This window comes from Pezoporus flaviventris, unplaced genomic scaffold (assembly GCF_033815535.1).
Source record: "Pezoporus flaviventris isolate CSIRO_AGI_PZ_B2104156 unplaced genomic scaffold, CSIRO_AGI_Pfla_v1 ptg000066l, whole genome shotgun sequence".
Classification (NCBI taxonomy): domain Eukaryota; kingdom Metazoa; phylum Chordata; class Aves; order Psittaciformes; family Psittacidae; genus Pezoporus; species Pezoporus flaviventris.
The window spans coordinates 24,664,952-24,682,516 of record NW_026892614.1 but is presented as its reverse complement, the minus strand read 5'-3'; the positions used below and the strand labels follow the sequence as shown (position 1 = coordinate 24,682,516).

Here is a 17,565-nt window from a genome sequence, read left to right as displayed (position 1 = left end):
TTTGCTTTTTCTTTCTGACTTCAAGAGAGATCTTTCAAAAAGTAACAGTTGATCCACAGGAATTTACTGAATGGCTTTCAAGAGACATTCTCACAATCTTTGTTAAAGAAAGCATCCAAGTTTCACCAGAGAGATATGAAGGGTGCTGGGTTCACTAGTTCAGTTATTCATAACTTGTGTGTCTTGTTATTTGAGGATCAGACCTTTCAGTTCTTTGGCTTATGTTATCTCCTGAGATCAGCAGAGAACAGTGTGCAACTGGCATCCAGTACAGAGCCCCTGCAGTCTCTGCAGCCCTTTAAATTTCTATCTAGGTTGCAAAGAGCACATTAACTGTGATCAGGAGAAAAGCAAGAGAGCTCTAAAAGTAGAATTCAAACTCCCATGGAGGATTCATTAAGTGTCCCACAACAGACATTTGCACTGGAGAAGGCAGGTAGGTTGCAGCCACTTATGAGAAATACCAATTGAAACATCAATCTGAAAGCCAAAGCAATTTAATTCACCTTTCATCTTCACTGGGGTTCTCTATGAATCTGGGCAAATGACTAAGGTACCATGGACCTTAAGTACAGGCTCCTATTAATCTCCAATTAAATTTTCCAGACTTATGGGGGTGTTAGTTCAATTCAGTAATTTTAACTGGAATTTAACTGAAGTTTTTAACTATTGCACAGTTCCAATTCAGTTGTTACCCCACAGCCGGTACTAACAGACATGTATTATTACTAGGCATTCACACTCCAATGCTGGAGTAAATTAAAACCAATTTGCGGGTGGTAACTGTGGTTATTAACTGTACAGTGGTTTACAGCTTTCATTCTGCTTTAGCCAACAGATAAAAAGACAGTGAAACAATAAATTTGTTACCAATTCAAAACCCTTCCTCTTTTTTGCCTAGAAAATTTTCAAGTTCTTCTGAAAGCCTCTGACCTAACTTCAGATACCAACAACTAGCACATATTCTTATTGCTAAATTAATATGACTTGAGTCTCCTAGTAGATGTAACTTCAGTTTCTAGACAGCTAAAACTAAACATGCTAAAGAAATTCACAAAAAAGGCACTGGATTTTAATAATTCAGAAATCTTTTAATTCTGCAAGGTATTTTGTCTTTTATCATTTGTTGCTTTCCAATGCATTTTGCAATCTGTTTCGGGACTGGCTAGAAGGTATGTTCTCAGCTTAGCATAAAGGCTGTAACAACTGACTCTTTGGTGTAGCTAGAAACTTCATTCAGAAATTCATTCAAGATGTTAAATCTGGGAAGAAAATTAGCATACAGCTGTCATAACACCAGTCTTCAAATAGGGTTCTTAAGCACAGAATTACTAGATGCCTGTCACTGACAAATTGTTACCAAACAAGACATGCAATCACAGGCCAGAGAAGAAAGTTCCCTTCATATCCCCTCTCATCCCTTCAGGGAGCAAACTACGAAACACCGGAAGGTGCTCTACATGCTTCCTGAAGGACAGTGTAACCAGGCTGCTTCTTTTTGCAGATCTGATACTGCCTAGATAAAGAGAAACTCATACTTCTAGCCAGGGTCTGAAATGCTCAGGCAGGACATTTTCTTGTTTAGAAAAAGCCAGTATGTTAATGCAAATATTCTTGTATCGTACAGCTTGCTTAAGACATGTTGTGCCACATGCTGAACAGTGGCTTAGCTCCAGTCAGCCACCTACTTGTGCAAGTGTGACTTTCTGTAGGTTGCTTTATGCTCCGTTTTTTGTTGTTTTTTTTTTTTCGGGGGGGGGGGGGGGGTGTGTATTTTTTTTAATATCTGCAGAAATACCCATTTTGAAGCTGGAGCAGAGTCCTTTAGATCCCTTGGGAGTTCCTTTGTTAATTTAACTGTTCATGATGAAGCAAAGTAATTTGACTCATTTGGTAATTCAGTAATCAATAGGAGATACAAATTAGCAACATAATAGGGAATAGCTGCTTGCAATTCTGTAGCACTGCCTGATTAGCCCTCTGCATGTCAATGGTATGTTTTTATAAGGTTATTTAGCTTTCTAAACTTTCTCTGTCCAAGTTCTGCCAGTGAGACAAGAGTTCAGGCTTTTCAGTTTTAAGCTTAACACTCCACACTTGCTTCTCAATTGTTATTTAAATACATTTGTTTCCTAAGTGCCTTCTTTATACAGTCTCACTGGAAGCCAGTGTTAGCTGTAGCTATGTATCACCCTTCTACTCCAATTCAACAACTGGGGCTATGTGTCTGGGATATGGAGGAGGAAGATACAGCAGAGCCCATGTTGGGTGGCTACCATCCTCTACAAGTGTCAGCAAAGGCTGCAGCCCACTGTTGTCATTGGGATTCCAGGCTGGGGCTACTGGACAAGCAGAGGTTCTGCCAGTGGTTCTTCTCCTGGTTTCTGCTGCTACTGTAGGATTGCTCACATAGAATGGTTTTGGCCATTCTCAGAGGTCATTTGCACTGAGGAGAGTTGGAATGCAAATGGAGCTGGCCCTGTCCAGGTACCAAGTGTACCACCTTACTGGTACATTTTCTTCTTCATCTCAGATTTATAGGCACAAAAGTAGTGAAAACAGAAAGAAAAAAGAAAAAAACAAAAAACAACAAAACAAACAAACAAAAAAAAAACAAAAAAAAAACCCACACAAAAAAAAACAACAACAAAAAAAAAACAACCCAAAAAGTTACTTAATAGTTTAGCAAGACTTTGTGGCTAGCTTAAAGAGGTTTTATAATTACTCAACCTATCTTACCTCTGTGAAACACAGAATATCTGCTGTTTGATGTGCTTTAAGTCATGCCTAAGACACTGGTCTATATCTAGATGTCTGTAACTTTATCATCATAATAAATCTTCTTGCTGTCCATATTGTCATGCCACAGAATTCAGTAGGACAGGCAATGTCATGATTTATGCCTACATATTGTCACTGAGCCTGAAGGTGCAGCTCCACAGGCTTTAATGGAGTTTATACCAGGAAAGAACAATTAGGCCCGCTGATTTTACAGGGACTAAATCACAGCATCACTTAGCAAAGCAGAACAGAATGCTCTTTCAGTAGAAAAGCACAACGAAGAGCATTTAAGGCTGTCCCATTTTATAGCATAAACAATCTTCTAATTTGTAGCATACGCATCTAGCAGGAAGCCAACAGGACAGTTTGTCAAGTGCCAGCAAGAGCTCATTAAACCAACACTCTTGGGAAACACTGCATTGCAAAACATGCAGCAGGCAATGAGTGCTCCTGTAGATCAAGCTTCTGAACGCTAGCATACACTGAAGAGGCAAACACTTTGTTTGAATTAACCTCTATACTGCTAAGGTTCTGGGTATTGTCACAGGCCAGACCTAACTTTTACCCAGTGATTCACATGAGCACAGGACAGACACTTGCATTAGCGGCACACAAATGGCTGGAGTGGGAGCTAACCTCCCACAATTGTCCAAGTCTACTGTAAACACACACCTCACTTCTGAGCTTGCTTTGATGAACAGCCACTGCGTGTTCAATCACATCTGTGTGGCTTCCTGCTGAAGTAAATTAGGTAGTGATTAAAAACAAGAAAACCCAGCAGTCATCTATCTTCAGGCAGATAAGCAGTCATGTTGCATAGGCAACTACATGTCTATGTTAAAAAGAAGCAATGCATTTCTCGTGTGTTGCCCCACACCACACAAAACCACCGGATGAGATCTACTAGGCAAGAGTGAGCGATGTGTGCAGACCTGCACAACTAACACAGATCAGGACTGTGGGTTCCCTTAGAACTTGGGAAGCTAAGAAGCAATATTCACCTCTTCTGAGCTCAAAAGTTTTCTGTGAAAGAATAAAAAAATTCTTTGATTCCTCACACATGGAGTGGAAAGAAGGCCATGACCTACAGCACAATCAAGAGAATTTAACTGTTGAAACAGCAGCTAGGTGAACAAACAGGACTTGGTTTGGGAACTGCTAAATGCAGAAGTTAATTTAGAAATGTTTCTCAGTTAAGTTTTAGTTTTAAAAACTAAACTTTATATTAAAAACTTTATATTAAAAGACATGGACAAAATGCTTTAAAAACTACAGGCAAACAGCAACAAGCAGAGTGGTCTGAGCCAGTGCTCCAGGCACAGCTCCCAGCTTCTGGAGGCTACAGATGACCTTAGTTTCACATCCTCCTGACTTGTCTCTAGTCTTAAAAGGGACACACAGGTCTTTCTGATATTCAGGCTGGATTGGGGCTGGAGGAGGATACAGGGACTGCTTCCTGGGGAGGTGTGTGCAGCAACATGCATACAGCCAGCTGGCTGCAGAGTCAACCTCTGTCTCCCTTCTTTTCCTCCCTCAACTTGGTGGTATCTGACAAACCTAGTTGGAGCAAGTTTTCTGGAGAAGCTGTGACCTGCAGTTACACTTTACAGAGGCACCTAAACCATCTAGTGAAGCTTATTGAAACAGAAAGCACCTTGGAATTTAACCCAAGCCAATTAATTTTAAAAACATGCTCTCAATAATAATTTAGTCATGTCAAAATTAAGCTTCTGGCCGACTGATGTGCTTTGCTTCTGTGAGTGCTTACTAAGCTAAAAATCAGAAATGGCTCATGTCTTCAGCAACAGAAGAGCCACTTACCACATGAGGGGAATAGGTTCATCAGGAGTGATTCAAAACAGCATGTCACAGACTATGCTCTTTTTCAGGAATCAGTGCAAGAGGTGGGAAAGCAGAAGGCAAAACCCATGCTCCAAAATGGGAACATTTTCTGAAGATGTTCAAGGCAAGGCTGGACAGGGCTTTGAGGAGCCTGGCTTAGTGGAGGGTTTCCCTGCTCATGGCAGGTGGCCTGGAACTAGATGATCTTTAAGGTTCCTTCCAACCTAAACCATTCTAGGATTCTATGAAAATGGCTGAAGAGGTGTTCTGTGGGAAGGTCAACTGAAAGAGAGCTTGCCCTCTCCGACAGTAACTCTCCTTGCAACCAGCTCTCCGCTGGCACCTGCCTGCTCACCTTCATCCTTATCCTCCTTGCCTGGCTCTGGCTCTTGTCAGACCCCTGCACCCACTGGCTCAACTCACCGAGTTTGCAGGGGAGGGGGAAAGAAAGTTTCCTCCTCGATTAGCTTCTTCAAAGGCTCCAGCAAGTGCCGCTGCCAGCACAGGGGTGGGGTGAGTGCTGTGGGGCTGGAAGGGAAAGCTAAGGCAGTGCAGGGGAGGAGGAAGAGGAGGAGCAAGCCTCCCCTTTGTTGGCAGCACCCAAGACTTCTTCATGCTCCTGGGGCCACACCTCTAGAAAGACGGGCCAGATAGGAACCGAGACCCTATACAGAAGGTAAGTGCCTTTCCCCAAAGCTGAGGGCTACAACAGAGAGCAAAGGAACAGCACAACCATCTTTATTTTTCCCATTTAGCTCTCTAACCCACCAAGAGGAAAGTGTGTTAACTCATTAAAGCATATCGAAACTGCCATTCACCACTTTTTTCTCTCCCTCCCCCTTTTTATTTTTTTCCTCTTAATTACAGAGACCTATTTACAAGTTAGGGTTGATTTCAACAGTGTCAGCGAACCAGAAATGACAGCCTTTGTGGCAAAACCCCACTTTCTGGGGGAAAAAAAAATTAAGTACAACTCAGACAGCAACTCACATACTGCAATGAGTTTTCACACCTACTAACACTTCTACCTCCTACCTCAGCACTCTATAGATATACCATTAACCCACACAGGGTTGCCCTAAATATACAGTTTTCAATCTTGCGCCTTCTCTGTTGTTTATTCCTCAAATATCCACTGGGAGGAAAATATGAGGCTTTTTTTTTCTTCCCCAGCTGTAAGAATTCCAGTCCAATTCCCTCATTTTTTATTTCTACACAAATATTTGTTTAATTTCCTTAGCACTGGAGCTTGAAGCAAATTCAGTTGCTCTGTTATTTGGTTTTCCACATTTACAAGTGCATTTTTTAAAAGTACTTGATCTCATTTCTTTTCCAGGATAAGCTTATTGCTAGCCAAGTGGCTAAACAGTCACCACATAGCATTGCCATGTGGGAGATCAAATGATATGAGCACAGCCGGTCCAAAATACAGCTAACAAGGGTATAGCAACCTCTTGGAGAAAATGAATCACTCTCACAGAAAATTCCCTAGGAATTACTTTTAGGACTGGCAGAGCTAGTGGCTTTGGAGAAAGTCAATCATAGAATCATAGAATCGTTAGGGTTGGAAAGCACTTCCCTTCTGTACAGTAACGGCTGCCAAAGTTGCCATGAGATACAATTGGGTATCCTTAAGATAGCGTAACACATAGAAAAAGGCATTCATCACAGTTGTGCTAAGCAGTTACAAAACCATAAACAAATGTGGACAAACTGTTACCATCCAAGTTATATAAAGCCAGTGATTTAAAGTAAATTCTAGTTTGTTTTTGCCTGGTGGTTGCCACCAAGCACCAGGCAGGGTATTACCACCTGACTCAGCGCCGAAAATTACTATTTTCCAAACACTTTGTTAATTTTAGCTCATTAACACTCTAGAAAGATAAATACAGTCAGTTAATTTTTAAAAGCAGGCAGGTGCCAGCAGAACCATTTATGGTTTTAACTCCAGGTATGTACCTTGAGCCAAATTGTGCTTGATTTTTGAAAGATGTTCCCCTCTGCTGGCATTAACTGACTTTCAAAAGCACTGCCTTGGAAGAACAGGCTCAACATGGACAAGCAAATGTCACAAATTATTTCTGAAAACTGTGGTCTTAAGAGTGACTCACTCAACTCTACCAAAGGAGACAGAACAGTATTAAACACTGGATATGAATTTAGGAGGCTCTGGCCTCCAAATCCCTGCTTGGATCATTAAATGCTCCCTCTTCTTACCTAAAATCTTATTAAAATCCTGAGCGACAGGACACAGAACAGTTAAACCCTTTATGATTATCTATTAATTCAAAGTAATGCCATTTTCTTCTGTTTCTATTTGAACTCGATCAGGTGATCAGACACTAAGCACTGAATTCAATAAACATGAAAGTCCTTCTCACAAAGCTTAATTTATAACTATTTGTTCCCTTTCAGAATAAAATAAATCTTCCTTAGTTGCTTTTAAGCAGAAAAGCAAATACACTATGTCCCTTTATCCACTAGTGCTTAGAGTATAATACATACTCCAGTAATTTCCTATTATAATGGAATATTTGCGCAGGTTGCAAATTTATCCCGGAGGAATGAAGAATCTAGTGAATGGACACATACATTTATTATATGGAATACTCCAGGTAATGCTGGCCTATGATAGCAAGCCAACAAGCTGAATGATAGCCCTGGTATAATTATGTAATTAATTAGCTCTATCATAATTTTTGGTTTATGACACTAACTTTTATGTGCCACTAGTCAATTTAATGGCATTTTAAATTGAAACAAGGCCCCTGAGAGAGATGCTACTTACTATATCACAAATCTTGTATTCAGATTTCTTCTAATTTCAAAAGATGACCTAATAAGATTGCTTTATAATTAAATCCATTCTAACAACTTCTCCTATGTGATTCTTTTTCTTCTCCTATTTTTAATTACGAAAAAAAAATCCAATCAGAAAACACTTGCCACCATAATTATATACAAAAATCGGGATCCCTTTTTGCACCTCTTGCTGCGCTCCTCACAAAGCCGTGCGCATTGACTAGCCTTCCTGCAGAATTTTACTAGCATCCCCCAGAGGTGCAGCAAGGAAACTGCACCTTTTACACTCAAGAAACGAGTTAAATTTGCTTCTATCTTGTTTGAAAAATAATCAAGACGTGGGAAGGAAGGAGAGCAAATCCCCACATACTTTCTACTTCAGACAGACGTCTGCAAGTATTCTGTTATCACAAGATGAGATTCTCATATGAAGTAAGAGCAGCTAAAGGAAGGAAAGGGTGGTCACAGCTCTCTTCAACCCAGCGCAGCAGTACCCCTCTATGTGACACTATCTATTTCCACCTGAAAAGGCAATCCAGCAATGAGTACTAGAACCTTCCTGGAGGCTAGGGAGGGCCGTGTGCCATCCAGGAGCAGTCCTTATCACATAGGCTTTTGGCACCTTCCCTGCCTGGTGCTCCTCATGGAAACTCATCAGGATCTCACTCTGAAACAGCACTTTTAAAATATTACCTCCATGCAATGCTTAATACAGTGATATTACATTAAGTAAGAAATATAAGCAGGTAGTAGCAAAACAATTCCTATGAAAGTTGTTTTCACAGACTTTCTTCTACGCAGTGAGTAGCTGTGTCCAATGGGAACACAATATCACTGGGTGGGAGCAGAGCTAAATGACTCCCTTCTGAGGCAAATGTGATTTTTGCATTAAAGTACTCTGAATGCATGTGGTACTTTACCACATGTAAAGCATGGTAAACATAGAACAATACTTCTGCCTCAAAAAGTCATTGCATCATTTCAACCACCAGTGCCTGGGAAATAGATGTACTAGAGGTACCCAAAATGACACAGAACAGTTAAGAGAGCACTTGATAATACTGGATGTGCAACTAAACAGATTAAAAGAATACAATTTCCATGCAGAAATTCATATTCTCTTCCATTTCTACTTTCTAGAAATTAATATAACAACAGATGCAGAGCATAAATGGAACTTAATTTGCACTTGGGTTTCTCACTAAGGCAAGCACAGGATTTTAAACATAACTGAGCTTTAAAAAACAGTGGTATTGGAAGTAAGGTGAAATTAAGGGAATTACTGCCAACCTCTTACCATTTGCTGTGTTCTTTTTGAAATTATCTAGAAACTCTTCCAGGAGCTGTGACTGGTTTGGAGGGGGCAACAAAGTTTTTGGGTCCCTGGAAATGTCACCATCAGACCAGGATGCACATAAGGGTTGCTGGGTCCCGTACTGGTTCATTCTCAGACTGAGCATTATGCTTCTCTCTGAAAACAGTAACTCCATCTGCCTGAGGTCAAGATCAGACACTGCCTCTCCATTTACGCTCAGGATTTCATTGCCTACTCGAAGCCCTGGGAGCATATGAAAGGAAAGAAGCAGAAAGAGAAAAAAAAATAGGGAATACAATTGTAAAGGGTCACAAAACAAAGCTTACACTGATTCACCATCTATTTTTATGGTTTTAATTCAAACAGCCTAATGCTGCAAGAAATCCATTAGAATCCATGGGAGCTTTATTTGTGCTATAAATACACCCATTGACCTCATGCTTACTTTGATAGGTGTTACACACAGTAAAGCAATTGAGTTGTGTCTTTCAAAAGATACTACAGAATTTGTGGATGGGAAGGCAGCGCATCTTTCAAGAAGATTAGCATAGAGGCACCTCTCATGAATCAGATACTACCAGTGTATAGGACCACAACACCTAGCTCATTATGTGGGAAGAACAAGGCACTAGTCACAAGGGTCAAATAATTCATGCAAAACTAGAACAACTGGGGATGGAGTCTTTATCAGCTTTTGTATAAATCTAAACAGTGGCAATCACTGCCTTTCAAGGTCAGCTATAGCCAAGTGGTCATTACCCTCAGATAGCAAATGGAACTCGCTGTTGTCTTTTTTCCAGGTTTCTCTCTCTGCTTTGTGGAGAGCAGAACTCATGTGATCCTGCTGTGCCAATGAAGAGAAGCACAGTTTCTGAGCAGTGCAGTAAAGAAGGCACTCACAGAAACATATGCAGAAAACTGTTTTGGGAAGGGAGGCTACTTTTCGTTGCCAGCAAAAGTGGAAATGACGGGTCTTGGAGACTGACCAAGCCCACGAGGTTCCCCAGTGTGAGATGAGCTCCTTTGAGCAAAAGCACTTGGTCAGATGGCTGAACAAAGGTTTTGTTTCCAAGGCTGAACAAGAACTCTCCCTGCTATATTGAAAGGATAATTCAGCTACTCTTTGTACAGTATCTTTCCTAATATCACATTTTTCCGTGGTCTTCAGGAAAGAAAACCATGAATAATAAAAGACAAGAACCATTTCAGACAGTAGTACTAAAGCTCCTTCATGTTTGGGGCTTTAAAAAGATAATGAAGTACAGTTTTAAACATAAATATGACATAATACCTTCCTTGTATGCCAGTCCATCAGGGAGAACATCACTTACAAATATATGGGTGAGATGCTGATTTTCGTCAACTTGTGCTGTGACAGCAAAGCCTAAAGCAGAAGAGGTTTAAATAAAATAAACTCCCTTGGGAACATTTCCCTTTTTTTGTGTATTTAGTAGACTACAAAACAAGAGGAAGAATTTTTCTCATCAGAACACATCCACAGAGCAAAGAAATTATCACATTGTTTCTCAATCATTGCGAGGTTAAGTTAAAGTTAACAGAACTTTTCAACTTCCAGGAAAAGTCACGCTGTGCTGTAAAAAAAACCCAATTATATTAAAAAAAATTTCTACCTCAGCCCCATATGACATTTCAGTAACACAGCCCATTGTTATAGTAAGAGTTCTATAGTGCGTCCATCACACATAGAGGTCTCTTAAAGAGATCCAAAACCTGGAAACCCAAACTGTAAAGCAGAAAATCCATATACACCATGAGTGAGACAGCCCAGAAAGGAATAATTTATACCAACACACTTGCAGTTAAAGAACAGCACAGAGCTGCCTTACAGAAGTATCTTTGCAAGGGACATAATTATTCCTAGGTATAACTTTCTCCCATGCATAAAAAGCCTGTCAGAATTTGACCAAAAGACACACTGTTGATAGTGTCCCAACAGAAGATCCCCCTACCAAAAAAGGGCAGACCTTGACCAATTTTATTAATCCTGGTAAAGGACATTTGTCTTGTGATAATTCCATTCTTCAGTCATTTTGGACTGAAGCAGCAGTGGACCCTTATCAAACATAAAAAAATTGCTTGCCAGTGTAAAACAACCAGTTTTGTCTTTGTTGTAATGCCTCAAGTCCTTTGCAGACTCAGACTTTGAGCTATTAAGGATGGCTCTACCTGCTCTCAGATACAGAAAAGTCCTAAAGAAAGAAAGAAAGTAATGAGAAGAATAAAAAGAAAAATTCCTGAGAGCTTACCAAAATCACTTATGTTTTCAGTCTTTGTAAGATGAATGTGATAAACATTTAATGGACAAATTTCTATTTCATCATACACCTGTTGGGAAAAAACAACAGCAGTCATCAAATTATGAAACTGCAAACATCAAAACCCAAACGTACAGCACGAGAAATAAGCATAATATTATTTCTATCAACAAAGAGCCAAACTTTGCTGGTTTTACACATAGAACTTGCATTACTGTGCAAGCATCACTGGTATCAGTGGGACTAAATGCATAGGAAGCTAAAGACAGTAAACTCAGCCTGCAGGAGAGACTGACACTTTGCTTTTCCACCAGAAACCCCACTTATGTCTGCAAAGGCATGGAGTGTGCGAAAGAAGATGGTAGAATGCAACACAGGAACAGCTTTAACACTTTCATTTAGATATAAATCTCATACATTCTGGGGTGATAATGCAACTGTAGTTACAGACATCATGAAGCTTTATCTAAAAGGAGTCACACTTTCCTGGTCTACTATGTATTCATATGGTTCAGGAGCACAATACTCAGTATTTTCATCAACCAGTCTTCTGAGTTGTAGGCCATAATGTCTTGGCTCCAGCTGTTTCATCTAAGGAATAAAGAGAATGGGGTTTGGATTTCCAGAGTCCCAGAAGACAAAGAAATGACACACACACCCACACCCCCTGCACCCCCCCCCCCCGAAATCATGCAAAAGCAATCCTCAACAAGTCATTTTCTAACTATTTTTGTGGCATAAACAAAACTAGCTGCAATGCTTAGAAGATAAGGTTCAAGTGCAATTTCCATTTTCCCTTATGATCCTCCCAAATCTTTTCATAAACACCTATCTTGGCTATTAGATTAAGTGAGCACTGCAGTATGTTTCCAGAGATACCAGAACTGTTTTCTGTCCTTTTGAACTTGCACTCACAACCACCTTTTTCTGTGACTGTATTTAATGACTCAGTTTTGCTCAGCAACTTTTTCCTCTGATGTAGGAAAGGTATATGCACGTATGGGCTGTTAGGAGAGGGGATGGGATGGAAAGCAGGTTCCCTAAGGGTTTGCCTTTATTGGATTTTATTTTTATTGCTGGATTTAATCTATGATCAGAGAGTTTCACCTATTTTTTTTCCACCATGTGAGGTCAAAGCAAAAATCCTGTCTTAACAGGAAGTAAAAGGGAAATAGGAATATTGCCAAAGGATATTAGCCTGAAAGTTCCAAGCCCCTGATGGAAGTCTCTGAGAATCAGGATGCTGGTGAGACCACTGCACAACAGTATTTCATTTTTGCATATTAATAGATCAACATTTCTAAAGCAGGAGGAAGCAACGTTTCTACAAGACAAAGAATGACTGCATCCCTGAGGGTTACTTAACCTCTTTAACACATCTCTGCAGCTTACAAAATCTAAATCTACTGAGTAACTAGCAATTACCTTAACGTTTTATTATGTGCAACAGTTTACAAGTTGCATATGTTCTGTATCCTTAACAACTGTATTCAAATGCACACTTTTTTCCTATATGTGCTACCCAAAAGCCTTGGATGGAAAAGAGAAATGAGAAAAGTATAAACCCAATAAAGTACGAATGAAGAGGGGAAAAAAAAACAACAACCCCTTTGAACTTTATCCTTATACACATAACATCCAAACATGTTCTGTTAAGAAGAAAGATTCCTTACACTCACCAGAGCAGAATGAAAATGTAAGAAGGAAAAGAACCACGACAGATGAGCAGAAAGTATTCAGCGTTAGAGAATGCTTATGAAAAGCTTTACACACAGAATAGAAAGAACAAATAAAACAGAAAAACATTTAAGAAAAAAAATCAAATAATTCAAAACTAATTTTTTTTTAAATGCGATACAGACAATGAAAATTAAAAATCAGCTTTACAGTTGCAACTACTTTGGAATGATGGAGTAAGAGAGGTAAGGAATTTCCTTTTCAACTTAATTCTAAGTTTATAAAATTTATTTCTTCTTTCAGTGGTCTTGCAAAGCGCCGTAACTGTTCCAAATGTTTCAGCTCTACCGCGCCATCTTGTGGTCAAATAACATCTCAGACAACTGCTTTAGCGAATGTTCAAACAGTAAAGCCAGGCATTAAACTGTTTCTCCAGTATTCAGTTTCCACCAGCCAACGCCACGAGAAGATCATTTCCTCTCAGTGATGCCAGTGAAATGCATTGCCACTTGGCTAAACCAGTGTGCTGGTTTTGATTTAAAAAAACATAGTTCACCCCGGATTTTTAAAAACTTGTATAATTTTTGTTTGTTTACAACATTACCAGCTGCAAAGAGCCATTAAACTGGGTCTTTTCCTCCATTAGAAGACTCAAAAGTCATTAACTTCAAGCCAGTTGAATGAGCTCACCTGAAAGTTCATGCTAACTGATACCAAAAGCTACAGCTGGATTTTGTACAGAGCAGGACTCCTTTTTTTCCTGTTTTCCCCTGTACTCGTGAAGTAAATAAACTGTATTTGCCAGTTGTCAGAAAACTGACCATGGATGTAAGAAGTTAGTTTTTCTAAAAAGCTTTTTTGCATGATTCATTAGAGCTAAATTCAAGCACTGACACGTGATAAGACAAAGGTGCCAGGTCCATTGGTATGTTTTAGAGGTGCTACTTTTGCCTGTAGTTAAAATTAGTATTTCTACTTTATCTTCAACCTGTGATTCAGTTTTCTGTCCCAAGACCTATAGCAATCCCTCTCAAATTGCTGGCACTTGCTTTCAGAAGAGAATGCACTCTGACATTCACAAGTAGAGCTGGCATTTAATTAAAAGCTTAAAAGCATTCTTTAAGGAGCAAACATAGATGATAGCCTTTGTCACAGCAGTCTTAAATGTCTAATCTCCTAGCATTAACTAAACCAGTCCCCATGACTCCTCTGTGATTAATTTGCACAGAACAATTGGGTTCACTGCAATGACAACATAACACAATGACATGTGCTGATTACCTGGCAAACCATCACTGCTCTTTAAGTATTCCCTGTGTGCTGTCTCAAGCAATGCTTCTTGAAAATCTTTCTGTAGCCCTGCTACTTTGGCTACAACACATAAATGACACAACTAAAGGAAACCTGAGAATGTCCCTAAATACAGTGGGAGAGAGATGCTGGTATTATGCTCTCACTATTTAGTCATCCTCTGATATATTACATTCTTTCTCAAGTCCACAGCTATTAACAAAGGGCAATCATACACTAAAAAAACGAGTACCTTGCATGCCAAAGACAAAACATCTTCCACCCTGTGCTCTGGCTTGAGAGTCAGTGCCACTCCTTGGCCATCACAGAAATGAACATATGTCTGTGTTTCCCAAGCACTCTCCTTCTGGATGCTCTCTGGCACTGAGTAGTAGCCATTCAAAAAGTCATCGACTTGCTGCTGGGAACAAAGAAGAAATGTTCAACATATGTGGATATTGACAAAAAAAAACAACAAAAAAACACCACCAAAAGTACACTCACATTGGCAGTTTACTGTGGACATATATTTTGATGGTGCTGTGTGTTTCCCCATGGCAAGACAGGGACAAAGTTCTGTTACCTGCTCTCATTCACTATCAAAGACTTGATTCTCTTGAGAACAGATTTCACTCTGCATTCCCATCACAGGCTTTTGTGCCTTTATGAACTGTTGATTTGACTCAACATGAAAATATGTAGCTACCTGACATTATATCACAGTGGGAACAAATTCTTAGGGAGAACCGACTATTACAATTTTACCTAATTCACAAGTGTGAAAAAACAAGCAAAATTACTGCTGATAGAAAATTATAACATAGTAAACTTCCAGCAGAGAGCACTGTGGAGCAAGGCTTGCCGTAACATAATAAAGGACTAAAGCAGGAACAAAGTGTTCTTATTCTATTTAGAGTTTAAGAACAAATTATTTCATAGGTAGCACAGGATATTTGCTTGTTTACCATTCAACTTCACAGTCATCCTTGTTCCAGACACTCGGTCAAATAACAACATCCACCCTGAATAAATTCCCTCTCATTTTCTCACCCTTCATTTTCACACTTCCTCCTGTATTGCACTTTAGGCTACAGGTTTCAAAAGTGTCGTGGTTTAAACCCAGCCAGACAGCTCGTTCTCTCACTTCCCCCCCTTCTTGCCTTCCCCCTACTCCCGGAGGGACGGAGAGGAGAATCAAAAAGAATGCAACTCCCATGGGTGGAGATGAGAACAGTTCAGTAACTACAGATCACTGCTGCTACCACCAATAATAACAATAATAAAGGAAATAACAAGGGAAGAGAATACAACACACCACCAACTGATAACTCTCCCCCCCCCCCCCCGACCAACCAAGCACCGACCAATACCTAGTCCAACCCTTCAGTCCCAGCCCTTCCGGCTAACTCTCAGTTACATCCTCGGCATGACGTGCTGTGGGATGGAATACTTCTTTGGTCAGTTTGGGTCAGGTGTCCTGTCTCTGCTTCCTCCTGGCTTCCCCTCCTCCCTGGCAGAGCATGAGGCTCAGAAAAGTCCTTGGCCAGACCAAACATTTGAGCGTTATCAGCTCTGTTCCCAGGCCAAAACAGCCAAAAACGCAGCACTGCCCCAGCTACTAAGAAGGAGAAAAAATGACTGCTACTGCTGAACCCAGGATAAAAGGAAGCCACCACACAAGGAGAATTAAAACACGGAAAGTAGCTTGGAATTTGGAGCTTCATGTTTATATTTGTGTCTGCGTATTCTGCACATCACTTAAATACCCATATCAAGGCATTTAAATTTAGGCAGATAGGGTCCCTCAATTCCCCTTATAGGCAACAGAAAGGGACAATAACTCCATAAACTGGCAGAACTGCCATCCAAGATGTATCTTCAGATGTCCTGAGCTGTTCTCAGTAGCACCTACCTCCCTAATGCTTTTTCTTTGTATGTTTGTGTGAATATTTGTTTTGGTATGGGGAAGTAGGGGGGCTGTGCCTACATAAAGGCCCTTGACTATCCAATTCTTCCTCCTGACTCTGCAGGGACACAAGCCCCGGGTGCACTGCAATTAAAAGCTGTAGTAAAATCACTACATAGGGACTGCTTCCTTTGCTACAGGCAGCAAAGTTATTGACAGCAATCTACCAGCAGCAACAGAGATCAGTATTATTTTGTTTTACAAATAACAACCATGGCTATGAAAATGATGTAGTAAGCAGTCCTATCCAGATAATTACCAAACAATGCAGAAATTCAGGTTGCAGCCAATCCAGAGTATGGCACATTAATAATCTGATGTTAAAGTAATGCTAGTTTTGATGGAATCATACTAATGAACTAATGGCATTCACATATCATCAATCTCTTGCTCAACTGTTCCTTTTAGTTAGTTGAAAATGAAATTTCAGTTAACACAGGTCCATGAAATCCTACTAAAATTCAGCAACTACTATACATAACAGGAATCCTGTTATGCTACTGCAATTAACGGCGTGATTAAATCTACACCAGGTTAAGTTTCATCTTGGCAACTGTGGTTCCAGACTGCTCATAAAGCATAACACACTGGTTTTGTTGAAGAAGGTAACTCCCACAGAAGTGTGGTCCTCTCAGCACTAAATCAAGTACTGGGAATAAATGCTGACCTCCTTCCACGATGTAAATAACAGAAAGGAGAAAGGGCAAGGCAGCCAGGTTGTGAGAGTTTAGCAAGAACGAGTTGGACTAAATTCTCCAGTGGCTTCCTCTAGGGAAAACCAAAGCTAAGTTGCTACAGCAAGGCTGACGCTCCTAGCAGCTCAGAGGTTTGTAACTGCCACAGTGGTTTATTGCACTGCAATAGCAGTTCTTCAAATCTGTGCAACTGAAATACTATTGCCAGACACGTAGAAAAAAAAACAAAACCAAACTCAAAACCACTGAGGATTAAGGTGATGAGAAAGAGGTTTTTAAGGCCACCTTTTGTTTCAGAAGCTTCTAAGAAAGGACAAAGTTCTGCAGCCAGTGTGAGATACTTCCCTTTCTTTGCCACGTACATTGGTGCTCAAGTATATGCCTTGAGATAAACTTGCCTCTGTTATTAAACATGACTATGTTCCTTAACTGCAGTCAAGGTACTGTTGCTTCACCCACATTTTCCATCTCAGAAAATCTGACATGAAAAGAGAGGGGTTGTTTTTTTTTTCCTGTTATGCCTGCAGTGACTAATTCTACAATAGTTCATTCATTTGTTGCCACATAAAGTTATAACAACCCATCCAGTTTTCCAGAAATAGGCGCCAGGATTTGCAGACTGTCACATGTTGTGCCACAGGGCTGCAGGACCAATAGGTTACTTCATAATTTCCTTCCCCTATTTGCCTCTGGTTTTATCATCTTTTTCAGGGAAAAGAGCCTCCGTGGCAGACTTCACTATTTGTCATTCTTTGCACTCCTCAGGTAACATTTTATAAATGTTTTGATGCTGGTTTGTTTTTCTTTTGAAATCAGCCAGTGAAACCAGGTTGATGCCAAGGTAACGGTTTTCAGAGTTATGATGAATCACTTCTGAGGTGTCGTATGAATCATCAAATGTCAGGATCTTACAAATGCCCA

General features: G+C 40.1%; 1 protein-coding gene across 2 annotated transcripts in view; it reads right to left on the bottom strand.

The window, feature by feature from the left end:
* TIAM2 (TIAM Rac1 associated GEF 2) overlaps positions 1–17,565 on the bottom strand; it is a 134,664-nt gene that overhangs the window by 39,236 nt on the left and 77,863 nt on the right. For both annotated transcript variants that reach the window (XM_061471592.1, XM_061471593.1), the window contains 5 exons: positions 14,237–14,404; positions 11,506–11,607; positions 11,008–11,089; positions 10,032–10,124; positions 8,723–8,983 (listed from right to left, as the gene is read on the bottom strand). In XM_061471592.1, the coding sequence (XP_061327576.1) occupies positions 8,723–8,983; positions 10,032–10,124; positions 11,008–11,089; positions 11,506–11,607; positions 14,237–14,404 (706 nt within the window). The remainder of the gene's footprint in view (positions 1–8,722; positions 8,984–10,031; positions 10,125–11,007; positions 11,090–11,505; positions 11,608–14,236; positions 14,405–17,565) is intronic.